This window comes from Ascidia mentula, chromosome 5 (assembly GCF_947561715.1).
Source record: "Ascidia mentula chromosome 5, kaAscMent1.1, whole genome shotgun sequence".
In the NCBI taxonomy this organism is placed as follows: domain Eukaryota; kingdom Metazoa; phylum Chordata; class Ascidiacea; order Phlebobranchia; family Ascidiidae; genus Ascidia; species Ascidia mentula.
Window position 1 is genome coordinate 5,226,584 of NC_138570.1, and position 25,300 is coordinate 5,251,883.

At 39.8% G+C, this 25,300-nt stretch overlaps 6 protein-coding genes across 7 annotated transcripts; 3 read left to right on the forward strand and 3 right to left on the reverse strand.

Moving 5' to 3' along the window:
- Window positions 1-217: 217 nt before the first annotated feature.
- LOC145902759 (uncharacterized) lies at window positions 218-2,659 on the forward strand. Its single transcript, XM_082990858.1, has 8 exons — window positions 218-806; window positions 915-1,024; window positions 1,111-1,238; window positions 1,504-1,667; window positions 1,801-2,021; window positions 2,092-2,238; window positions 2,371-2,443; window positions 2,583-2,659. The coding sequence occupies exons 1-8, from the start codon at window positions 218-220 to the stop codon at window positions 2,657-2,659; spliced, it is 1,509 nt and encodes a 502-aa protein (XP_082846984.1).
- Window positions 2,660-3,271: 612 nt separating this feature from the next.
- LOC145902760 (MORN repeat-containing protein 5-like) lies at window positions 3,272-5,172 on the reverse strand. Its single transcript, XM_082990860.1, has 4 exons — window positions 5,028-5,172; window positions 4,260-4,426; window positions 3,952-4,118; window positions 3,272-3,512 (listed from the first exon to the last, which is right to left on the reverse strand). Exons 1-4 carry the CDS (start codon window positions 5,170-5,172, stop codon window positions 3,272-3,274), a joined length of 720 nt encoding a protein of 239 aa, XP_082846986.1.
- A 1,666-nt stretch (window positions 5,173-6,838) lies between these two features.
- LOC145901857 (endoplasmin-like) lies at window positions 6,839-14,713 on the forward strand. The gene is made up of 19 exons (XM_082989663.1): window positions 6,839-6,945; window positions 7,017-7,134; window positions 7,246-7,387; window positions 7,653-7,769; window positions 7,840-8,038; window positions 8,131-8,321; window positions 8,451-8,600; window positions 8,674-8,832; window positions 9,076-9,213; window positions 10,350-10,427; window positions 10,869-11,032; window positions 11,278-11,449; window positions 11,684-11,929; window positions 12,174-12,244; window positions 12,400-12,465; window positions 12,992-13,070; window positions 13,197-13,352; window positions 13,702-13,863; window positions 14,133-14,713. Exons 1-19 carry the CDS (start codon window positions 6,894-6,896, stop codon window positions 14,148-14,150), a joined length of 2,478 nt encoding a protein of 825 aa, XP_082845789.1. The 5' UTR covers window positions 6,839-6,893; the 3' UTR covers window positions 14,151-14,713.
- Window positions 14,714-15,382: 669 nt separating this feature from the next.
- LOC145904051 (cAMP-dependent protein kinase type II regulatory subunit-like) lies at window positions 15,383-21,500 on the forward strand. Of its 2 annotated transcripts, none has more exons than XM_082992274.1 (10): window positions 15,383-15,510; window positions 17,035-17,218; window positions 17,661-17,708; window positions 17,820-17,953; window positions 18,011-18,117; window positions 18,303-18,462; window positions 19,440-19,541; window positions 19,893-20,039; window positions 20,462-20,588; window positions 20,879-21,500. In XM_082992274.1, the coding sequence occupies exons 2-10, from the start codon at window positions 17,143-17,145 to the stop codon at window positions 21,001-21,003; spliced, it is 1,026 nt and encodes a 341-aa protein (XP_082848400.1). In that variant the 5' UTR covers window positions 15,383-15,510; window positions 17,035-17,142; the 3' UTR covers window positions 21,004-21,500. The 2 variants fall into 2 exon arrangements, with proteins under 2 accessions (XP_082848400.1, XP_082848399.1); XM_082992273.1 differs by lacking the exon at window positions 15,383-15,510 and adding an exon at window positions 15,561-16,591.
- A 114-nt stretch (window positions 21,501-21,614) lies between these two features.
- Window positions 21,615-23,072, reverse strand: LOC145904052 (peripheral myelin protein 22-like). Its single transcript, XM_082992275.1, has 4 exons — window positions 22,855-23,072; window positions 22,644-22,781; window positions 22,359-22,498; window positions 21,615-21,878 (listed from the first exon to the last, which is right to left on the reverse strand). Exons 1-4 carry the CDS (start codon window positions 23,009-23,011, stop codon window positions 21,828-21,830), a joined length of 486 nt encoding a protein of 161 aa, XP_082848401.1. The 5' UTR covers window positions 23,012-23,072; the 3' UTR covers window positions 21,615-21,827.
- Window positions 23,073-23,717: 645 nt separating this feature from the next.
- Window positions 23,718-25,145, reverse strand: LOC145903480 (uncharacterized). Its single transcript, XM_082991560.1, has 5 exons — window positions 25,003-25,145; window positions 24,780-24,840; window positions 24,467-24,591; window positions 24,335-24,412; window positions 23,718-24,272 (listed from the first exon to the last, which is right to left on the reverse strand). Exons 1-5 carry the CDS (start codon window positions 25,042-25,044, stop codon window positions 24,162-24,164), a joined length of 417 nt encoding a protein of 138 aa, XP_082847686.1. The 5' UTR covers window positions 25,045-25,145; the 3' UTR covers window positions 23,718-24,161.
- Window positions 25,146-25,300: the final 155 nt, after the last annotated feature.

Below are 25,300 nucleotides of genomic sequence, written 5' to 3' on the forward strand. Positions count from 1 at the left end.
GTAGCAACACAACAGCAACCTGAAGGTCAAAAGCTTGTTTGTTACTGAAGTTCATTGTTTTTGAGAGTTTCAGTCTGTTTCTTGTCGGAAAGGCGCAGTCAGTATCAATTATCTGCGCTCCACTAATTCTGACCCAATTTCAAGGTTCAGATCGTGTTACTTTATGCGATTAAGTCACAGTGCTGGGAAGAAGAATAACAAGAACAAAACGCACGCAATGGCTACTTTGTTACAATTGTCGAGAAACAAAAGTCAAGCAAGGTCAACGCGTTCAATAATGAAGACAAGCTCAATCAAAGGCCAGTCCAACAGAAGTTCCAGCGCAACTTTAGATTCTGATTGGAGCGGCACAACCAAAACCAGCGGCCAGACTTCAAGCCACAAACCACCGAGGTCGAAGGTCAATCGCAAGAGGTGCGCACGAAGACAACATGGTGGCATTATCGAAAACCGTTGGAGTCAACCTGACTTGACAGCATCGCCGATCAAGCAACCGCTGCGACGCTACATCTCAACCCAAGACCTTCTGACCACTGGAAACGAGGTAGGACCGTCAAGGATGTCTCCAAAGCACCTGGCAAAACAGAGAAGCCAAGCTGCGCCTTACCACTACAAAAAAGCTGCTGCAAAAGATGAACCCTCCACTCCCACACGGATACCGGTTTTTAAGACTACTGCATCTTCAGCGGAATCCATAAATTATCCCAGGCAAAGATTCGGGAATAGTTGCCACAGCATCGCAAACCACAGGAGTGAACTCCAAGAGAATGAAGCAACGACTGAATACCGACAAATGAATCACGTAAGCAAAGTCGTTTATAAATGACTATAATGTATTGTGATGCAAAGCAATGCAGCATAGTTCTTCAAATTGAGGACAAAAGGTTTAATTCTGTTTGTATTACAGCCTACAGGCCATACATCGTTTTCAACGACCGAAATGGGCCATCTCCATTTTCGAATTGAAGAATTAGAAGAAAGCAATAAGAAACTGACCGGGCAAAACTATACGTTGGAAAAACAGGTAACATAAAGTTTACTAGAACTTTCCCTTGAATAAAAAACATGACTCACTAATGAATACCTCTGTTGATTTTTTCGTGACTGTAGCTTAAGCAAGCGAGCGAGCTTGTAAGAATTCTTCTTGGCAAAGCTAAAGATGCTGAAAAGAAGGCGAAAAAGGTTTCCGACTTGGAAATGGAAATTATTGTCCTACGACGCCAACTAGCCCAAAGCAGGTATACAACTTATGCATTTTTTATAACGCCAACGATCCGAGACCTCAAAAAGGACCACAAAACGATCAGCTTCAATGTAATCTTATTTCATGTGGGAATTTTTATTGAAATTGCTCGCTTTTGAGTTCTCGGATTGTACCGACACGTACAAAGGCCGATCTGTCGGACAACACCATGCACAAGCTAATTCCTGTAGACATTTTCTTGGCAGTTTTTGCGTATACTTGCAAAACTTTTTAATAACGCTTTTTTATGACGCATGCAGTTCCCACGATCGAATTATCTCGGTGAGTTCAACCCTTTCCGACGACGTTGGATGGAAAAGCGAGAGCGATAGCGTGTTCGACCAATCAGAAGCTCGCAAGTCTCCGATTGGCACCTCCGATTCGAACTCTCAATCCAGTTTCGACTTCGACGTTCAGAACAAAGGTTTAAACACTATTTATATTTGTCTGGTGCTAGCGCATGCGCTATGTTGAAGAACTGGACTTTCGCTATTTTAATGTGTACGCTACCGTTGTGGAAAAGGTTAAACAGCATGTTTTTGTATTTATTTTTCCAGAAAATATTTCGTTTCCATCCAGTTGTTTTTCGCGAACGTCGACATTACAGCGTAAAAGGGAGAGGGCGCCACCTCTCGGTTGTCGTTCTGTTGCGAAATCTCGTGACTTGCTGGATCGAGCCGACCTGAACGCAAATTACTCCACAGCGTACCCTTGTGGCGACAGTGACAAGTTTAACACGCTCCTTAGCGAACACAAGATGGCACTCAAACTTATTCAGGTTAGTTTTGTTGCCAGGGCTAGAAGCAGAAAGTTAAAAGTAGCGTCATGAAATAACTTTTGTTTCTCAGAATCTGGAATCTAAATTTTCTGCCCAACAAAAAGTGATTCGCGGGATAAAGCGTGACGTCACATCTGTGAAACATAAATCGAACTCGCAAAGTCTCGAGGATGTTCAGGATCAGCTCTCCTTGCTCATCCAAAGCCTGAAGAAAGAGGTAATCGTCATACTAGCAACATATTTAGAATTATTTAACCAAAATCCCGTCTGTAGAACAGAACTTAGGATAATGCAATTGCAGTTTCGGGGAGTTTCGTCAGAAAAAAAACATTTAATTTGTTTTCTGCAGAATATGTCATCACACGACATCGGCGATTATCTCGTTGAAACTTTTCACAGGAACCAATCGTTGATCACATCAGGTTGGTAGCTTCCATTGTTATGTTGGGACAACAAAAAGTCACATTATTTTTCACGAAAAAATTTTTAAACAAAAAAGTTTTTCTAAGTTGTTCATTGTGCTTCCGGGGATTGTAGCTAAACTTACAAACCTTGTTCCAGACAGACAACCGCGTTCAAGGTTTCCCGACGTTGAAAGAGAAAGTCACTCGGCGCGAAGATCCTTGTCGCTGTCCTAATTGCGTGCCATAAGTTCAAACATTTTGTTTCTGCGCCGTTTCCAACATGTCTGTGTATCTCGAAAGTTACGCAATAATAAAACCCACAAAACACACCTGGTATTGCGTGCAGATTGCGATGTAACCACGTATGTAGGTCAAACTTGTGCCAGGATCTAGCATACTGCTTGCAGTGCACATACAACTTTACGGCCTTAAATCGATCACAACCGCAAACAATTATGTACACAAATGATAATATTGGTCCGCGCAGCAGGGTTGAAAGTATAAAAAAATTCTTTAAACAAAAAAAAGAACGATTTGATTTTCCAGGAAAAAATAAGTCATTGCTTTTTCGTATACAAGGTGATATTTCTTCAATAAGTGAATAATTTACAAAATTTAAGTTTCTCGTATAACTATTTGGGATAACCAGCCGTTGTATTCTTATCCGGTACAATGTGCCGGTAAAAACTCTTTCACTAGAACGGCTTAACAGCACTGTGGTCTAAAGTCTTGTGCCTATACCAGTTTTCATGAAGCACAACATCCTATATACTGTCCATGGGGACAGTACATAGTTTTACAATCTTTATTTTGGATGTGAGACTAAAATAAAATACAATGAAACGACTATTCCTTTTTCATTTGAAACGACACTCGTTTTGGTCCTGCACTGTTTTTGTTCGTTATGGACTGAGCGAAAGAGCCCGCTTTCCCCAGCGCTAATTTTCCGACTTGTTTACTGATTTTGGCCACATCGCTGTAGTCATCAATACGCTGCAACCCAACAAACCGATCGTGGCCCTGACGACAATTCCTCACGATCCACTCGTGCTCGTCGTCAGTTACGTTGCGTACAAACTTGCCTGGCCTCTCTGGTAATGTATTTGCATAAAAAATAAGTGATTACTTGGACTGACCTGGATGATTGTATACAGTCGCCGCAAGACACCTATAATTGTTAGAAGAAAAAAAAACCAAGGCCAAACGACGTTGTTAGTGGGAGATTTATATGCGTTATGAGAATATGGAAAATACAAATTCTATAAAATACCGGGTTAAAATAAAGCTGTTCAAAAGTTGATAGGAAAGTAAAATAGGAAAGAGTGCAGTTACGGTTATAACCGCGGTGAAACGATCAGTTTCGTGCGTGCTGCCTAATTTGGGCCAAAAACGCAACGAGCTGCGTTGTTGCTAAAACAAAAGTAAAACAGAAACCACGTTAGAAATTAAAAATTAAAAAATTAAAAGCATTCACGCAGCAACCAGCAAACGTGTCCATTGAATGTTCTGACTGAATCTCAAACTACGAACCTGAATTTTCAGCGTAACTGTAAAGCACCCGACTTGAATGATCGTAATACCCGTCCCCTGTATCATAGCAGTTGTCTGGAATGCAGTGAACCGCTTTGCCACTTTCCGTACAGAGCGATGACATCATACATCGATCGACAGGGCGCAATCCGCCTGTTACTTCCTATATATAGTATAATCGACATTATCCTTAAATATACGTGATATATGCGTGGCCTTAATTGCTAATTACATAGAAAAATTAATGTAAGATTGGGCTTTAACGTGTATCTGAATAACTGTTTCTTGCTACCACTGCACTGACCTCGTAAAACCTTCGGTCCCATACACGATTACAATAGCGCCACCCCGTGAGCGTTTCGCTGTCTCCTTCAAATTCAAGTCCGTCACTGAAAACGTATTTTCCACCCAAATCGATGCCTTTGGACCACTTTGATATGTATTTCCCTCCATCCGGAAAATATAAGGTGCCTATTAAAAACCAACTTTCTTATTCTATAAATTAGTATAGAGCAAGGGTCACCAAACTTCTTTCACAAAGGGCAATGTATCTGTCTGTAAATATATGTGAGCAGTGGTGATCGTTGGCCGGAAAACCGTTCAAGACAAGATAATTTTATCAAAATGATCTCTTTGAGCAGAAGAATAAAAGGAATAAATCCTAAACTACAGCAGTCAAAAAGCAGTATCTAAACAAGATAAAAAAAGTGCCCAAAATAAGTGCACGTATACAAAATAAAACCCATATTTATCGTTCAAGCCAATATTTTGGTTGCAGAGTAATTACATCTTGACTCCAGCCTAATTCAACAGTTTCATACAACCTCTAAATCTATAGGGGGGATTTTTAATCATATGTAAATTTTTTATTTCCGATTCTCCACTCTGACAAGTAACTGTTCTCGTTTTCCAGGAGCGCCCACGATCTTCTGTGTTGGCGTTCAATGTTATTCACATTAGTATGCGTATCGCGAAAAGTTTTGTACTTACACGTGTTACACAAAAATGTCCAGCATGGAAAAAAATGCTCAATTATTCTGGCAGTTAGACGCAGTGCCAAGATGAAACTAACCGTTGCCATGGAACATTCCGTCCAAAAATTCCCCCTCGTATCTTGTTTCGGTATCAAACCAGTAAGTGCCACTTCCCTCCATCCGTCCTTTTAAAATATCACCGTAATAGTTGGCCAGGCGGTGGTTTTGCTTTTCGGCATCCATGTTATTAGTTAACTAAAACGGTTTCCCTATTGATTTGTAAAGAAGTGGTTAACTACAACGAACAAGGTTGGACAATGACAATGGCTTTTGTGACATCACTATGCACTTCAGTGTTCGCTTGCTTGCTAAGGTCAGCAGTTGGTTTGTTTGACAACTTACATACTGGAAAATTTAAATTTATGCTTTTAATTTAGTATTGCCATCTCTTTTCGTGCGTCATGTACCTGCTGCTCCGAACCATTAAAGCTCTCACTACATGGCTTGTTACATAAACGAAACAACGTTGTATGTTCATTAAAACTATAATGGCGTCACACTAACCAGAATGTATTTCCTGCTTTGTTTCACAGCAAAAAGGAAAAAATCTAGCTATAACAGCTGAAACAAAGTGGTTATGAGCCTGTGGAATATTTCCTCAGTCGCGTAATTGTCTTGATGACAAAACGTTGAGAAATGTTTATTATTAATTTGTATATTCTCGCCTTTAATACGCTATAGGTGCTTGGGGTGGGACGTCGGCCCTATAGCTCCAAAAATTAAATCATAATTACATACTCCGTGCTATAACATTTAGCGGTTTATTTTCAAGCTACGTCACCGTATAATAATAAGGTCAAGTGATATCAAAATAAAATATATTAGGGCATATAAACTTGAATTAACAAAAGGAATATATGATTTCCAAACCGAAACTCTACCAGCCTTTCACAATGCCTTTTTGCACCTGTTGCGACATTTCACGTTCATTACACAAGAAATGCTTCAGAAAAGATTTTTTTTTAACATGCTAAAATACAGGGGTCCTAAAATATGGGCGGAGTGTATCAAGATCCTCCCATCAGGTTACTGCCTTGTCTGCGCAGATATCTTTCGAAGAATAGTTGCATTTTTGTAGAAAATACAGTCGAGGCGCCAAAATAGGAAGCTATGCTGACAAACCAATCTTTTCCATGCCATTTGTTCTTTTGTATATGTGGAATGTCTTTTACCAGGATATAGGTCGTATAATTTGATAAACCAGGAGCTAATAAAAATAAAAGGTCAAACAAACGTGCGTCAAATGCCAATTTCCGCTGTTTGACAAAGTACTGTAACACACCACGTATATTTCCATCACACACAGTTCGGTAACAGTAGCGGGACTTCCCCTGCAATAGTACGCTATTCGACCAATCAAAAACAGCCAGATGCGGCATGTCCTGTGACGTAGGCATCGTGGCGCAAGCCTATTGGTCGAGATATGACAACCAGGAATGGACACGCAAGACTGCTTGCGCTACTTGACGAACGGTTGCGCTTGAGCGATTACAAAAAGACACGTTTTCAACGGATTCAACTAAAGTAACCAACCAAAAGGAACACTTGGCAGAAGATTTTTTGCCTGCTCATAAATCTAGAGCTGGTATTTCTACCGGGTTGTTGTGCATCTTCAAAAGAGTAGTTTCGACACGTGAAGATACTGTAGATGCTACATCGTACGTGGTGATACGTCTTCACTGTTTATGTTATTTCGTACAAATTGGTCAGTTTTCGAAGTTTGCTACAGGATATTTAAAGGTCGATGCTTTAGAAATATATTGTCATGTGAAGTTACTATTTTTGCAGTCGTGACAAGAACTGTTTTGTGCCAGAAATCCTGGTTATGTATACTAAATGCAGTTTCAATTTTGATCAAGGTGAATCAGGGTAGGTAGTTAGAACGGGTTACCTGGAAAAAAAACATGTCAAAATCATTTTGGATGATTTCATTGGTGGCCTTGAGCCTACTTTTATGTGAGTTGATGATCAATTTTGTTAAAAGTAATTCATGTGACACATTCATAAATGCATTGTTGCATATACAGCTTCCACACAAGTTCGATCTGATGAAACTGAATCAACGGAAGACGAAAATCCCAAGGTAGAAGCTGATATTGGAAAAGCCAGTGACGCGTCCAAAACTGATGATGAAGTGGTCCAAAGGTATACATGAATTATGGCAACAGTAGACCATTTTTGTGCAAAATAATACAGCCTTTTGCAAGAAATAACTTGTTAAAACCAAGCAATTCCTTAATCACATTATACTAACAGGGAAGAAGAGTCTATTCACATTGATGGTTTAAGTCCCAGTGAAGTAAAACAGCTTCGAGAACAGTCTGAGAAACACGTCTTCCAGGCTGAAGTAAACCGAATGATGAAACTGATCATCAACTCGCTGTACAGAAACAAAGAGGTTTGTGATTGCCTTTAATGTTGTTAACATCTTTGTGGCATGACTATGAACTAGTAAATTTGCATATTTATTATCTTACATTTTTACTGTACTTTTGTACATGGTGAATTGCTGTGCCATAACCCTGAAAAAGTATGACAGACAAAACATTAGTTACAAGTAAAATGTCTGATAATTTAAACACAGGAAGGACAGCTTTTTTTTTTAAATCACAATGCCTGGCTGCAACAGAAGCAATAGATATAATGATGGTTTTGTCATTAAGATTTTCTTGAGGGAGTTGATTTCAAATTCGTCTGATGCTTTGGACAAGATTAGACTTCTGTCTCTTACCGATGATGCTGCTTTGGCTGCCACTTCTGAGCTTTCCATTAAAGTCAAGGTTGGTATTGTTTAAAACAAGTGCACTACCCGCTAATGTCTGTGTTACCATTTGATTTCTTTGCATTCAGATTGACAAAGAAAACAATGTCCTCCATGTGACTGATACTGGTATAGGAATGACCAAACAAGATCTTATAAGAAATCTGGGTACTATTGCTAAATCTGGTACAAGCGAGTTCTTCGAGCAAATGTCCAGTGTACAAACAGAAGACTCTGTTTCTGATTTGATTGGTCAATTCGGTGTTGGCTTCTACTCTGCTTTCTTGGGTAAATAAATGTTTATGTAATTTTATTTGTATTTAATTATATTTCAAGCTAAGTTTTTAAAATGTTTTCTAAACATTCAATTATCTTGACAGTTGCGGACAAAGTTGTGGTCACCTCTAAACACAACAATGATGAAACCCAGCATATCTGGGAATCTGACTCGGATTCTTTCTCTATTGTCGATGACCCCAGGGGTAACACTCTCGGTCGTGGAACCACTGTTTCTCTCTACCTCAAGGAAGAAGCATCTGACTACCTGGACCCAGGAACCATCAGAAACCTGGTATGATTTATTTGTGATTTGGCAGTTGAACTTCTGATGACCAAACAAGAAAAGCATGTTACTGTTTTGTTTTTCTTTTTCGGATTGTGTGCAAGGCGTGACCTTGAATTGCATATTTTTCTCCTTCAGATCCAGAAGTATTCTCAATTCATCAACTTCCCCATCTACTTGTGGGCAGAGAAAACTATCAAGGAAGAGGTTCCCGTGGAAGAGGAGGAAGAGAAGAAGGACGAGGCTTCCGAGGAAGAAACCGATGAAGAAAAAGATGACGAAGCAGAGGTAAGAACATCTACGATGCTGTCTCACATACTTTTGTTTCCTGAAGCTAATCAAGCTTGCTTGAAATATGCAGGTGGAAGAAGAGGCTGAAGAAGAAAAGCCAAAGACCAAGACTGTTGAAAAAACAGTGTGGGATTGGGAGCTCATCAATGAGATGAAACCTGTCTGGCAGCGTCCGGCTAAAGATATTTCCGATGAAGAATACAACAAGTTCTACCACTCCATATCCAAAGTAAGCTTAAGTTCTGTGCTACTTGGGATAAGTAAAAAACAAGACCATGATGCTCAAAATGTGCTTTAAAAACTTTTAATAGTCTTTGTTTGTGATTTAAAGTACAGAAACATAGCTCTTTGTTTAGGTATTGATACCCTTTAAATTGTTAACTGGTGTGTAATAGTTAATTTTTTACTGGAAAGAAATAACTCACTGTAAATTGCAGATATATATTTGTAACATGCATATCTTAAAATAAAGGAATCAACAGATCCACTTGCCAAAACCCACTTTGTAGCAGAAGGAGAAGTTTCATTTAAATCGATCCTATTCATCCCTGCCGGTGCGCCAGGTGGCATGTTCCAAGATTACGGCCAGAAAAAGACCGATTTCATTAAGGTCGGCTCGTTGCATGCCTCTCTTACAGTTGCATGGGCGTTTGCTGCACCCCCTTATACACCCTTACAAACCTCTCCCACGAACCTTTGCATGCAAATTTGCTAATCCTGCTTGTATTTTTGTTTCTTTTGCTACCGAATCGCACAAGGACACGACAGATCCACTTGGGCATACCCATTTCGCTGCCGAAGGCGAAGTGTCGTTTAAGAGCGTCCTGTTTGTGCCCGAGGTAGCCCCCAAAGCGATGTTGGACGCTTACGGTAAAAAAGTGGACCACATTAAGGTAGACTGCGCCGAAAACGTAGTGTTGGGCTGGTCGGTTGATTAAGTTGACATGCTTAACATTCAACTGTTCAATGGTAGTAAAGGGAAACGAAAATCGGGTGCATTTTTCACTGATCCGTAAACAAACATTTAAATTAATTTTTCGAAGGTATTCCACAACCACTTATCTTCCTTTAGCCCTACTTCTTTTTTTTTGCTTTACCCATTTTTAAAGCACTTGCATGCCTTAGTGTTGCTTTTATACTGTGACCCCACACATCCGTGAATAGACTGGCATCTTTATGGAGTTCCAGCCTATTCATAGTACAGCAGGTTGCCGCCACAATGCTACAATCTGAAATATTTAAGTGTTACGCCAAACCGGATAGAGTTGTGGCGGATGTCTGCTTGGGGCAATGCAAATAGTTTTTGACTCTTTCCAATTTAACGTTTTTTTTGCATGGCTTATTGCTTTGTGTGTGCTTTTTATTAGTGTATTTTTGTTCAATGCCACGTGTTTTATGCGGCCTAACCGTTGGGGTTTTAATTGTTGACCATTAAATTTTTTGCATAATTGAACAGCACAGCGATAAGGTTTAAAATTCTAATAATGAAAGTTACAAAGTCTGCAAATATTTAACATAGCTCTACGTTCGCCGGGTTTTCATAACAGACGACATGAGAGAAATGGTGCCAAACTACCTCAACTTCGTGCACGGTGTGGTGAGTCGCACTGGCGCCACCGCGCGGACAGTAGTAGGGCGTGTAGAGGGATTTTGGGGAGTCGCACACAACGTTCCAACATGTCCACCGACATGGATTGGCCGATTGTAGTTTAGATTGTAACCGTAGATTTTTTTGGTGGCGTGCAGATGTACGTGCGTAGAGTGTTCATCACTGACGACTTCCAGGATATGATGCCAAAGTACCTGCAGTTCGTCAGGGGAGTGGTAAGTTCCGCGTTCTGAATCTCGCATCTTACCGTTCTGCATTCGTTTATAAGAATGGTGTTACCGACTTGACCAGTTAAAAAATTTCAGCTAATCGTACAAAAGTTGCTGTTAAACGTACTAGCCGTTATGTATATGTTCACTGATAAACTAGCGTTTCTATCAAACAGCACACGTTTACTGCAAATGCTCTTGCTTGGAATAATCTGATTTCATCTTGGTATAATATGGTTTGACAGAAATGACAACGGTGTCTATGCAGTAGGCTGCAGGAAATGTCGCATCACGTTGTGAACTTCCTGTACGTAGCACGCGACCCAAAGTGTCGTCGTTGTAGACCATTTTGACACAACTACGTAGTCGTAGCTAATGTACTGAACTTGTTTTTAATATGTGTGAAATTATTTGCAAATTTGAGGTTTACACACTTTTACGTATCAGGTGGACAGCGATGACCTTCCTTTGAACGTGTCCCGTGAAACCTTGCAACAACATAAACTCCTCAAGGTCATCAAGAAGAAGTTGGTCCGCAAAGCTTTGGACATGATCAAGAAGCTTAGCCCAGAGGTTTACATGGAAAAATTCTGGAAAGAGTTCGGCACCAAGTCAGTATAACACAATATGTCAATTAGTTTTGCCCATTTACCAGTCCTTGACCATTGAAATTTGTTGCGGTTAATTCAGAGATTGGCATCTTAGAAGGCTAAACTAGCATACAAAAAGCCAGTTACAACCTTTTAGGCATCAAACGCCAAACCTATTTCCAAGTTAGCAGGGGTGGGTTTAACACCCACGTAACAAAAAAAAAAAATTTGGTCTTTTTCACACTAACTTGTGTGTTGTTAAACAGCATCAAGCTCGGTGTGATCGAGGATCACAGCAACCGAACTCGTCTCGCCAAACTTCTACGTTTCTTCACTTCGAATCACGAAAGCGAACAAACCAGCTTGGAAGCCTACGTCGAACGCATGAAGGAAAAACAAGACAAGATTTACTTTTGTGCCGGCAACGGACGCGAAGAGGTATACTAGATTTTTGTTACATCTTTGTCTTATCCACGTTACAGGCATTATTACTCGTTCGTTTTTGCACGCTGCCCTAGAACACATGACAATGCTGTAGCGTTCTCAGAATGCATTTTTGCCGCAACAATGCCTCACGAAACACCGAGATTTCGGTCTGTGCAAAACTTCCATGTTAATATTATGCCTTTCTCCGGTTATTTATGGTACACAAAACTTAAAACCGTTCTGTAGGTCGAAAAATCGCCGTTTGTCGAGAGGCTTCTCAAGAAGGGCTACGAGGTCATCTATCTAACCGAGCCAGTTGACGAATACACGATCCAAGCTCTCCCTGAATTTGACGGAAAGCGATTCCAGAACGTGGCCAAGGAGGGTCTCGGCTTGGATGATGGCGAGAAGGCCAAAGAGCGCAAGGAGGCTTTGGAAAAGGAGTTTGAACCCCTCGCCAAGTGGCTCAAAGAGAAAGCATTGAAGGACAAGGTGAGGTTTGACAACAGGAAACTTTATCACCCCTCAGATATTAAATAATATATAAAAGAACATGAAGCCATAAACATGAATTTTGTGAACTACGTACAATACATCGTTTTTCCGGATGGTAGCATCCAGTTGGTTGCCCAACGGATGACAGTGATTGTATTTTCACTAAAAGAGTCTTAACTTAGCCGGAAGGATAGAAAATTAAATATTGTATTGGAACTTACACCAACCATTTATTTTTCAGATCGAGAAAGCCGTCGTCACCGAACGCCTTACTGAGACACCTTGCGCACTGGTTGCCAGCCAATACGGATGGTAATGGTCAAAATCAAAAGTTTTTTGTCATATTTTATGCCTTATTGGTGTATATACAAAAAGTGTATAAACTTGCTGTCGTTCACTTGCTATTAACATTATCAAGGATAAGTTTTAATTACATTTTCCTTGTTTAACGTTTCCTTGCTTGTCAGGTCTGGTAACATGGAAAGAATAATGAAAGCACAGGCCTACCAAACACAGAAGGACTCTTCCCAAAAGTAAGTCTCTCCCTTCTAGAACTTTCTAACGCGCGTCGTTTTATTACCCCCTCCAGGTCCCCCAATATGGAACGACTGCAGATGTCGCACAGTTACCGAAACCAAAAGTCGTGAGTGCCGATATAGCCTCGCGGTTTAGGGCGCACATTTTCGTTGTCGGCGAAAATGTGTTGAAACATTCTCAAACTAGTGTAGTGTGAAGCTGTACATCGTGGTAGTCGCCATTGTCGAAGCCCAAACAGGGGCTCCACTTCATCCGTGTAGCAAACATATCTTTTCGAATCAGAATTCACGGTTTTAGTTCTTTTACCCAAAAAGGAGAGCTGGAAATGGTGCACAGTCTTAAAATTAAGGATACGTTTTTGTGTACGCACCCTATAGTTTTTACATGAAATACAGCAGCTTTACATTGTGACCATGTTTAAGTTGACAATCGGCTTACGGTGCAAATTAGTGTTTGGTGGAAGGTTGCGGATCGACAAAACGCGTTATGTCACCTAATTAACGCCAACATTCTTTTTTTAAGCTTCTACTCGAATCAGAAAAAGACCCTGGAAATTAACCCTAGACATCCTCTCATCAAAAACCTTTTGGAGAAAGTCGAGGTAAAAGCAATTTGTAAATAAGGGACTTTGCTTTGAAGTACTTGTGGCAGTACACAACAAAAACAATAGTTTGTAAAGTAAAAAATGGAAGTATTTGTTGTTAACCTACGCGCTTTCTGCTTGCAGACTGACGAAGAAGACGCTCAGGCTCTTCAGATCGCCGATGTGATGTTCGACACCGCTGTCCTGCGGTCTGGTTACTCCTTGAAGGACACCGTTGAATTCTCCAAACGTGTGCTCGATATGCTCTACAAGAACCTTAACATCGACGCCGACACGCCGGTTAGTGGCAAAAATCGATAAAAATATTTGTTCTCCTTAGTGTTTATGTTATTCCAATCTCCACAGCAAGTAAATTCGCAACGTCTTATTAAGTTGGACTATAGCTCTGTATTTCTGGTAAGATTTGACCAGTGATGAAGCATCATACCAGCGATATATATATATATCTATGTATGTATATGTTGTATATGGCAGATACACGTTTCCTATGAGGCATCCGGCTCATAGGACACATAATCATCATGTCGCTTTTTTAGTTTCAAATACGTTAAAGTTTTTTGTGTGGACGAGAGATAATTTTGTAAATTTCTCAGTCAATTCCCAACCAGGCTTAACTTCTCGTGTGCAGATTGAAGAAGAACCAGAAGACGAAGAGCCGGAGGAAGAAGAAGAGGAAGAAGTTGACACGGACGACGAGGAAGATGATGAAGAAGATGGCGATGACGAGGGTGAAGTAGAGGAGAAAGAAGAAAAACAAAGCGAGGAGCCAGCTTCCCAAGAGGCTGAAGAGGTTTGTTATTGTTGTGAATGAAAGAGTTGATTCGTTTTGACCGGATTTGTGTTAGCGAGAATGAAAGACTCCTTTCGTGAAGTATTCTCAAGCTTGTAGAGCTCATTATTACAAATTATAGTGACTACCGGTAGTCAAATTCTGGTACCACCCGTGAAAACAGTAATTGGCGACAATCATTTTCTGGTCAAGTTGTTGAAAAATAAAAATCGCCTGCAGGCACATGTGAACTGTATCCTTACATGTTAATAAAATTTCTACTTTTGCAGAGCCACGATGAGTTATAAAACCTGCAACAACAAATGCAATCCGCCTTCAACGGTCGAGACGCTGTCTCCTGGCGGCCACGCAATTACAAACAACGTTCTTGCCAACAACTGGCGCGACCAAAATAAGTGATTAAAATCTCACGTCCCTCGTTCCCTTTTTCGTGTAGTAAAAATACTTCTATCTATATCACATATTGTTTTCCTGTTACGTTGATGTTAGGTAGTTTTATTCACTCACGTATTAAACGCAGCACAGGCTGTGATCCGTTCCAACTTGTTACCACGCAGCACTCATTGTGTAGTTTTGTTGACCGGAGTTTTCAATCTGTGGTTTCCATTTTCGTGTGCCCTTATATTTTGGTAAGGTCGTCGCATTTTTGCGTGAATTTTTCCCTATTGCTAACCCTCCCAGCCCCCTTCCTTTTGTGACAATACCCTCCACAATATTCCGTATTACAGATTTATCGCCGTTTCCTTAAATGAAGCCTCTTCTACTGTGAAGCTACAACCTCGACCTTCGCAATGACTCCCCCATTCCCCGAAAATTTGGTCGCCCTCACAATAAACGCGTTTTATTTAAACTTTTCGTTATGTTTTGTGGTTGCAAAGACTGAGATTGGATTTCAATTTATGAAAAACTTGAAAGGAAGTGTTTGTGACACAGGTGTTTTGAAACCCAATTGTAGATCCCTGAAGTAATAAGCTTAGTTTGGATCAGACAGCTTCTTAATATTGACACTCGCGCCCCATTTTGTATTCTACTTTCATTAACACGAAAGCGAATGCAAAATAGTTCTACTTCTGCGCAACTATAGACTATGGTCGTAACTCATTTACGCAGAGACCAACCCAGTGTCAGAGAAAGTTACGCCTCAACAACAGGGTACGTCACAATTGATCCCGGATGCGTCACCGCACGTCATACGCGATTTACCGACGGCCGTCGCGAAGCTGATCCACTTTAGTCAAGTTGAGCCAAGCGTGCAAACAGTCCGCAGTGCATAAAGCTTTCACAGACCATCGCACGCTTTGAAACATGAAACGTGTTGAAAAGAAGTCTGCTATGCTTGGCTGGGTTTGCTGGCCCCACATAAGTCCAGCACCATTTAAAGAAAGGTTCGAGCGGCCGGGTCGTTATAAATTGGATGTAAACTTTTACTGCTTTTGTCGTAGAGCTTGTGATTTTGCCGACTTGTTTGCTATCCTATTTGCATCCGTGTCAGTTCACGTAAAAGGTAATTTTTATTGACAGGTTATTAGGTGTCTTTTGTGTAACTTTTAGGGTATCAATATTTGTGATTTGTGTATTCTGTTCTTTGAGATCAGGCGATTGCAACACAACCAATTTACCTTATTGCCGGACAACCAACTTTTCAAGGTAACTGCCCGAGTATCAGGCGTGATTTATTGCTGTAGCCGGCGGGCATTTTTGACGGTATCACTGCGGCACTATCTTATGCCCAATGAAAAATATCTGAAGCTGTTTGCCGCCATCGCACCACTGCTCGTCCGAACCAGATCAGCAAAACCAACAAATCTATTTGCTCGTGCGCCATTTCAATGCCCAGTTAAAACATTCATTCAGGAGCCCTTTAGTATTGTGGAAGCTTTTCGGACAATACCTCTTTCATATATTCGTCCGAGCCTTCGTGGGTCTTTCGGTAAATATGTACTTTTGAAATCTTTTCGCGGGAACTCTTGAATTCAAACCCACTCTATTCCAATACGACCCGATTGTTTGGTTATGTCGTCACTGCGCCGTTTGTTCAATTGACGTCATTCTACGTAGGTTGTGCTCTGTGGGCAAGTTTCATTTGCGCTGCGGCAGTTCCAGTAGATAATGTAGGGAGTGTGGGTTCTGCGCGTATCTACATGGAGAAAAAGAAGTAGGGCGTTTTGGGAATAGGCCTGGGGACATGCACTTATCCAAAGTGAATACGAAACACGTTAGATTGTTATGTAGACCTGGGTGTTCTGTCATTACGATGTCTGGTTTAATTTGTTGGTAGATAGACATGTGACTTGTGCGACCAGGCATGTTTCGTCCACGACGAATGTTCAACTGAAATGCATGTGATCGATTCCGAGTATTGCTTATTTCTCGCCGGTCAAGTTTATCTGTTTCTAGTTGAAGATATTTTTTTGCTAAGAACCATGTTTGAAAGCTCAATGGCAGCTTATCTCCTCTGGCGTCAGGATATTGATTATTTCAGTACAGCACAGGCAAAAACCCGATCGTTTTCTTCCCCAGTAGAGTAGGGTTAGCAGGCATCTAGGAAATTATAACTTCACATCAACAAACCTGTTACGTCACCTTAAATTGCAAACATCAGCCAGTGATTGAATCTCAAATTACAGTTTGCATCCGGGCAACTGGAAGTGTGCGGGATCTCCTGTAAATATTTAAATATAGCATGGCTGATGTGCCAGTTCCACCAGGATTGCATGACTTGTTACAGGTATTTGGGAATTTTGTGTCATGAAAGTTTGTGAATGTTGTTTCAAATGCAAAATGTCGTTTGGTGGTGACAGTTATCCATCTTGAATTACTCTATTTGAAACTTCTAGTTTATTGTAAACTATGACCCAGGGTGGTGGTAGTGCCTTTAGATAGTTGTTAGTTTTTTTGTCATATGAAAACCAAGCCATTCCATATATAATGGGTATATACTTTATATTACATACAGTTGTGAACCTAAGGCAAACCATGGCAATTAATTATATTCAAGTCACAATTTAGGCCATATTTTCACATTTTGTGGTTATGCATGTTATTTGTGGATATGCATCGGTGTAATTGTTAAATACTTAAATGCAAAGTTGCACTAAAATATTTTTTTTTGCCTGTTTACTGATCAGAAATGAGGAATAAAATAGTTCTAATTGACAATTTGCTCTGCAGGGATTTGTTGTGAATGTGTTACGCCACCAGCCCAACGATTTAGTCGAATTTGCAGCTCAATATTTTTCCGATCTTCTTGACAATCGCGATCAAACACAAGGTCCAGCCATGGGAGCATTAGCAAACCAAGATGATGATGAAATGGCAGGCAGTGACAATGAGGACCATATGGATGAAGCTGAAGGTATGAAATTTTAAGTTGTTACTCTATCTAAGACAAACTCTAACTCTAGCCTGCTGGCCAAATGTGTCTGGTTGAGTCTTTCAATCTGGCGGCTTGCCATTGATCTGTTTAAACTAGCGTCTGTTAAGAGTACTGGTCCATACTGCTGCTAAATGTAATTTTGGTGTTTGTTTTGTTTACTTTACGGATGCAAATTTTTAAACATTTTTTACATTAACTGGACCATTGGCTCGCCTGTGAAGTTTATGATCATTTTTGGCATTAATTTAAAAAGTTTGCTCATTCCAGCTCTATCTTGTACTTCTTGGTTTTTATTGCAACTATTAAAACATATGTGGTAGCATTGTTTAGTGACCAAAATACTACACAAATACATAGTGTATTTTCTGTGTGTATGTGATTTCATAAATGTCTTAATGTACATTGTTTGTCTGCCTTATAGAAATGGCAATGATGGCAAGGAGGACAAATACGGGCAGAAGAAAATCAGGTACAATTTGCACATCTTGCTGATCAGTAAAATGTTCTTTCGTCAACATATAATCTATAAGCGTCAACTTAAATACAGTATTTAAAAATACACACAACGTTTTTATTTTAGTGAGTGCTGAGGGATTTGATCCTGATGCAGATGATGATGATGATGAAAGGGTTATTCACCCTAAAACAGACAGCCAAAGAGAACGATTATCCAGAGTCATTGCAAACATGCTTATTTTTTCAAGTCTAGACACGGTAAGATTTCCTTTCGATGTGCTTGTTTTTTTTTATTTTTTATAATTTTGTTGACAGGAGCAAACCCAGCAAGTTTTGGATGCCATGTTTGAAAGAACTGTTTCAGCTGGTGAGCATGTGATTGACGAAGGTGATGACGGTGACAACTTTTATGTCATAGAAAGGTGAGTGCATTAAAATGTATTTACGGTCATATGTATATGTGGCTACATGGTATCTTACACACACATTAAATTATGCCAACTTTTTAGTGTTTGGAAGTTGTCACATCAAAAAAACTTTTGACATTTTCACCAATTTACGGAGATGACATGAAAGTGCACTTAACCAGTGCCTTGTTAATTTACAGGGGGAACTTTGACATATTTATCAATGATCCTGTTACGAAAGAGCCACAGCATAAAGGGACCTACAAGGGTAGTGGGGCCTTCGGAGAGCTGGCACTTATGTACAATTGTCCGAGACTTGCAACGATTATTGCAACAGATGATGGGTCTCTGTGGGGAATGGTGAGTGCATTCCTGTTTTGCAAAAGAGCCAGTTACTACATTTTGAAGTTCAACTATGGATTTTAAGTGGGCCCAAAATATTGGCTGACTTTACAGAAAAAGTAGTCAGTGCAACTTTTCCAAACAAAAGAAATCCAACTATTTTAGATTTTTTGCACTTAAAAAAAAATATCCTGTTGTGTCGTTTCTGTGTTTTTCGAGACGCCTCACTATGTTGCGCAAATTAATATTTGATGCTCACAGTATGTAGTGCAGTGGGTGTGATAGCACAATATAAATCATGTCGCTCGCTTATTTCCAAGGTCCAGTGAACGGTTTATTTACTTTCGTTGCTTCAATAATTAACTGGTCATCTCTGTTAGTAATGTTGATTCTATTTATGATACCCACTCCAATGCACAGATATTTAAACTACTAAATTTTTTGTTAGAAACTCGAGCAAGCATTTTTCACAATTGCAAATATCTTTACCTCTTATCTGCACTTACATATTTTCATATTATTTGAATGGCACACATTTCTTTAATCTCTGCAGTCATTTTTATAAACACAAATTTCCATTTAACCCAATTGAGGCTACCACGATTTGTATCTTTTTGTTGCAACAAATGTCATTGTCCTGAAAAGGGGTCAGTTTACGCGACACGAACTCCTTTGAAAGACGACAGGTGTATACCGCGATAGTTACGGTGGCATCAAACCGCGTATCCCCTCATCCACGCCTCGCACACTGCCGGTTCAGTCCAAAATAACATTGCGGTGTAGTAGGATGAAGGCGCACGTTCGTCCTGCGGTCTGCAGCAAAAACCTCCAAAAATAACCATTTCGGCATTGCCTAGTATTTAAGTGTCGTTTCATTATATATGTGTAGACGACATGTTCAAATTTTACTGCCGAAAGACGTGTCAGCTATAACATAGATAACGCGAGCGGTGATCCGATCATAACACTGTTCGTTTGTGCATCATTTATGACAGGATCGTACAACCTTTCGGCGGATCATTGTAAAAAATGCTGCAAGAAAACGCAAGCAATACGAAGACTTCCTCGCAACGGTTCCCCTTCTCAGCACACTGACTGTAAGTTTGGTCGTGCGTTGGATGTTGTTCGATCTCGAGTCATCCGGCTATATTTTGTTTACCGCGAGTGATTTAAAAACTGATAATCTAAAAAAACTACGTTTTTTATTTAAAAACTTGCATTTTTGTAGTTTTTGACATTATTTCCAAATTATGCAGGGCATAATTTTTTTTTCTGACATTATTTTCGTGCATTCCGAAAAGTCAAAAAAGATTAACAAAATAATCAGCGTCAGTGTATATGTGGTGTTATTTCATGGAAACCTTTTACTATTATATTCGTGCAATTTAGCTCAACTCTTAATTTTGCATTGGTCGATCGATCTTGCTGATACTGCATTGTTTTCACAGACTGAAGAGCGAATGAAAGTGGCTGACGCAATGGCGACGAAGTCATTTGACGATGGTGACGTCATCCTACGTCAGGGCGACCCCGCCGACAACTTTTATATCGTCATCGCAGGCGAGGTGATAATCAGGCGCAGAGGAGATGACCCGGTAAGTTGTTATTGAACGATTGGCGAATGTGGAATGTTGGAAACACATTTTCTGTGTTGACAAACGTTGTGTGACTTACCCATATGAACGTACGTTTTGGGAAAACGATTTGTTCGGGCCCGACACACTGGAATTTTGTGAAGATGCCCCTGCGCGAATTGCTCTTTGCAGCTTATCTCTATAGAGTGGGCCTTATATGGGCTTCAGGGCGACTGGATCGATATTGTTTAATCGGTGACCGCATGCAATTTTGTTCTTCACATTCTTGTTCCTTTACAAGGTACAGTTTATCATGTAAAAATAGAGCGAAAGAAAATAAACAAAATACCCACCGAAAGTGGGAATTTGGGTCGAAATGCAACGAAGTTTTGTCATTTTCTCTGCGACACTTATATCCTAAACGTTCACATTTACTTTTTCAGCACGATTCAGACACAGAAATCGTGTTGAACACTTACACCAACGGCCAATACTTCGGTGAACTCGCACTCATACAAAATCAGCCTCGAGCCGCCTCGGCCTACGCACAGGGACCGTGTCGTTGTGCAGGTAAAAAGTTTGCCCTATCTGTTATCATGCCCATATTTATATGGGCGGCGTTTGGCAAATAAGCCTTGGAACGGGACATATTAATTATCACTTGTTAGTCGTAAAATAGAAAAAAAAATCGACGTGATAAAAAATGTTCTTTCTCATACTAAAGCATTTATTGGTCGACCTGGCTTTGTTATATTTTATACGCAGCTGATATTGAATTTTATATACAGACAAAAGTTCATACGGCAGTGTGTGTTAATGTTCCACTTAAGCAAGCACTTACCTCCTATTTTTCGATCCAGTTTTGGATGTTCAAGCATTCGAGAGGCTTCTCGGGCCGTGCAAGGAATTGCTCATGCGTAACATTCCTCTCTACGAGCAGCAGCTAAGCCAAATCTACCAAGACCTCAACATGAACAGCGAGTGACGTCATCGGGCGTGACGTCAAAATGCGACAACGTGCCAATGCGGAGTTACTTTTTTTCTCTGTGGGGGCACTGAACTCGGTGCCTACATATAGTACCTCTTTGGCGGCCTCCAGCGGCTCCTATCGAGACACCACAATTATTCGTTGTGTTTTAGTTGATTTTAGTTTCGCTGTTTTTTCGTTCTTTCGTTTTTATTCCCGACCAGTCCGAATCGATCCCCTGGATGTAGGATTTATTGCAGCCGCGAAATACGTGTGCGAACGCGGGACAAGTTTGTGAGAAGCAACATTCCGGCCCTCGCCGTTATCCCGTCGTCAATGTTTTGTCTGTGATGTTGTAACGAAACCGCGCTGGGACAGATCCCGCGGTAAAACGAACCCCGCTCGGATTCTTTTCACCTTTATTGCGACGCAATACCAACCAGTTGCTGCGTTTGTTTTGTTTTTGAGTTACTGTTTAGCATTTCCTTTTTTGCAATAAAGGTCGTTCCACGTTCTTCAAACGATTTTCCGGCAAAAACCCTGTTTTGGTTTGAGCACTGAATTATTGCGGGTGAATTAAAGAGCATTTACACACCGTAAAGCAGTTTTAGCATAGTACATTTTACACTACTCAATTCAAACAGAGCACACTTTTTGTATTATCATCAGCCATGTTTTGTACAAACCCAGTATTTTGTACAGATTACGTATACGCACCAACTAATGTGAAGACAAAATCAGTAACTTGGTGGAATCATGCACTTATCACATACTCAAAACACAGGTTAGCATAGCAAGGTGGTTATTTGTAAAAATAGGCAAATATTACATAATCAGTAATTTTATTGTGCAGCTGCGCTGTATCGCATCTCCGAGTTCAGGAATTCTGTATCCTGCATAAAAGCAAAAAAAATCATTGTGTTAAAATGCGCAAAGCAGAGTAAGAAATGCGGAAAATTTCGAGACAAACACTTCTTGTTTTTCTTCCTTTCCCCAAACAACTCCCGCAACAGGGCCCAGTGGAGCGTAACCGCAAAACCCAGCCAAGCGAACACAGTGTGTAAATTCCAAGCGTCGCGTTTCACTAAGAACGAAGCAACTAACGCTCGCAAAAGCCTTGTTGTTCTATTTGGCGAGAAACACGCCATAAACGAATTTAACCGTTCGACTGATTTCTCAAAAACCCAAATTTGCATAATTTATGGTCATGACAAATATTCACATGACCAAGGAAATACGCCGTCGGCCTAATTGGTTCGCCTTTACCAATAATGATTACAATGATTTTAATGTGTGTCACTTGACATGCCATCAGATATGAAAAAGGCATTAAAAATAAACAACACAAAAAAGCTTTTAAACTTCAAACTTACTTCAAGCATGAAGAAGACAATCCCTGCAACTATGGCTGGCGGAATGGCGCACCACAGAAGAGCAAAGCTGAAGCCATAGGTGACGTCTTGTGGAGTTTCCTGTCCCATAAAGATACCAAGCGCGACGATGAAGACGCAAGCTGCGTTTTAAATGTTAGTTAGCATTGATATATCTGCGTTTCTGTACAAAAAATCGTGCATGCATTCTGTGCGTTCTTTTGACTTGACAAGGATACAGGAGTTCAGGCAATTACGCATTTAAACTAAACAACATGCGTTACTTACCTGAAAAAATAGAAAGAACGCCCCCCAAAATTGCCCTTCCCTTTCCGTGGTTGAAGAATCTTGCGAAGAGGATTATCGCCGCAATGCTCAAGCAAATTATGCCGAGAATAATGAGAACTGCGCACCCCACGATCCATACTAGAAGACAAAATTTCACAAAAGTAAAGCTTACATCCGGAAGCGCTTTACAAACCAAGGCAAAAAAACTCACGTAAAGTTTTTTTATTGGTTTGGTAATGGTTCAGCAGTGACATAGTGATGCGGTTATCCCATCCATCTGAAGCAACAGAAATAATGGAAAATATGAAAGATGCGAACAACGTGGCCGCAATGATAATGAGATGGCCTATTCTGTCTTCAGTATTCATCTTGATCTTTTGTTGTTACTTTCAAGCTTATTTACTCGACCTAAAACACACATCACAGCTTTAAAAATGTTCATCAAACACAGTAGAATTTTTAGCGCTACAACTAGTGAATACTTCGTTTATTTTAATGAAATTAAAGCAGCACAACAGGGAGCGGTTGTTATTTTTTTTTCCTGAACAGCTACTTTTCGGTGCAAAATATCTTTTACGTCACTATCTTGAAATTTGCGGTACTTCGTCAAGCTGCAACAACAACTTACAAAAAAACCTCGCTACCACACCCAGCAGTAAGTTACCTCCACTTGTTTTGCCACTTTTTACGGCTCGTCTGTTTCTCAAGCACGAAACCAGATCTGTTTCTTTTTTTTCTGGCGCTGATCTGCTTCGCCTGAAGGCACAAGACTCGACGCAAAGTTCTTTTTCGCTGCTATGATAAATTAAATTGAGTTCTTTACGCATCGCCGGTTCTTCTGCCCCGAGGTGCATCATTTTGTGTGGAACGGCTGCAGCTGATAATAGAATTACAAAACCTACAATCAAAGGCGATCTATTATAAGCCTTTTTGCAACAACCGTTTTTATTGTTTTGGCGTACTGATTAAAAGGGAACAAGACTTACACAAAAATAAATAAGAATTTGCCTCAAGATCACTGATAAATTTTGAATTTATTTGAGTCTAATTGCATTTTTCCTGTAGTTTGTAGCAGAAAATGTTGCTGGTGCAAATCTCTTGTGATCTAATTCAGGCGGTTTCACAAACATACAGTAACAATATTTGTGTTTTTAAATATGTAAAATGTAAATTGGTTGTTGCTTGTTACCAAGGAAACAATATCTCAGTGAATAAATTTAATTCAATCTTGCGATTACATCACTTGTTCATTAACAATATCAGTTTATTAGAAAAAAATAAGCAAGATATGAATAAACAACAAAATAAAAAGGTAAAGTTAACAAAGACTGCCAACAAAACAAAGAGCAACGAGGATAATAAACACAGTGTCGCTACTGCCAAGGAATGTGTACAGAAAAGTATTGTGCACAACAAACTGCATGTTTTCCAGCCAATCACATTTTTTGAAGGACTTTGCCACATTTCAACCAACCAGTGAACAGTCTTTTGCTAAAATAAATAAATGTGTTGATATGTTTATGTTTTGGTGGTAATATCTTTGAATAAAACAGATATTGCTGCTTTGAAGTCTGTCATTTCCCCTTCAAGGGCACATACACTTCCAAGGATGCTATATAAGTACTGCATCTGTAGTAAAACAATAATATTTTGAAGAAAAAAAATAATCTCTTTAAACATCAGGTACTAACTTTTACTTCAAGTTGTTTGTTTGTTTCTTCATATTGAGACATCAAATGCTGCTCAAGTTTATCACAAGTTTGTTCAACCTAAACATGCAGCAAAATTTAAACCAAAAAATGATTGCTAAAGAATTCCCTTACCAGATCTGTCATCTTCTGTCTAAACTCTGCTGTCATTTGTTTGTCAGCTTCACGTTTTTGTTCCAACTCATGCATAATTGTATGAACTTGGTGCATGGCCAGCTCCTGGGTACCTTGTCCACCTTCTGTAATGTACAATCAGCTTTTATTATTAACACATAAGAGAATTACATACTTGTTTGCATAAACACTGGGCGGGAGCCATTTATTAAGAAATTAAGCTAAAGCATGTTTGCATTATTTGCAATAGTATTTACTATGATTAAAAAGACCTACAAACGCAGCCAAAACGTGAGAAACCCAGGTAGGCTACCTGAACTGGACAAAGAGTTGGATGCATCGCCACTTCCAGCTTCACATTCAGAAGAACTTATCTGTTAACACATTTAGTATTCAACATGGTTGATTTATTTATACTGTGGTTATTGCGTACAATATACCCATAAAGGTAAATATGTGGAGTGAGATTGGAAAATCCGCTATTGGAAAGGTAATGACGATTGGGATTGTTTAAGTTAAGTCACGGAAACACTTACCTTCAGTACCGGTTTTTGCGGTGACTGCATACAAACTTCCATGCTAGATAGTTTGTTAAATTGGCTACCAATAGAAAAATATATATGACCAGCTGAACATACAAATTATTGCATTTTTTGTGTACTTGTTTCGTCACAGAGACTTGTTGTCAAAGGAATATTTCAATTGTGGTTATTTCCCCGTATGATTTCTATTACAGCAGCATTTTTTTAACTGGACCGAATTTGTTTGGTTTGATTTTATAGGTTTCATTTCCATTTTGTAACACGTAAAGTTGGCATATGGAACAATATGCGA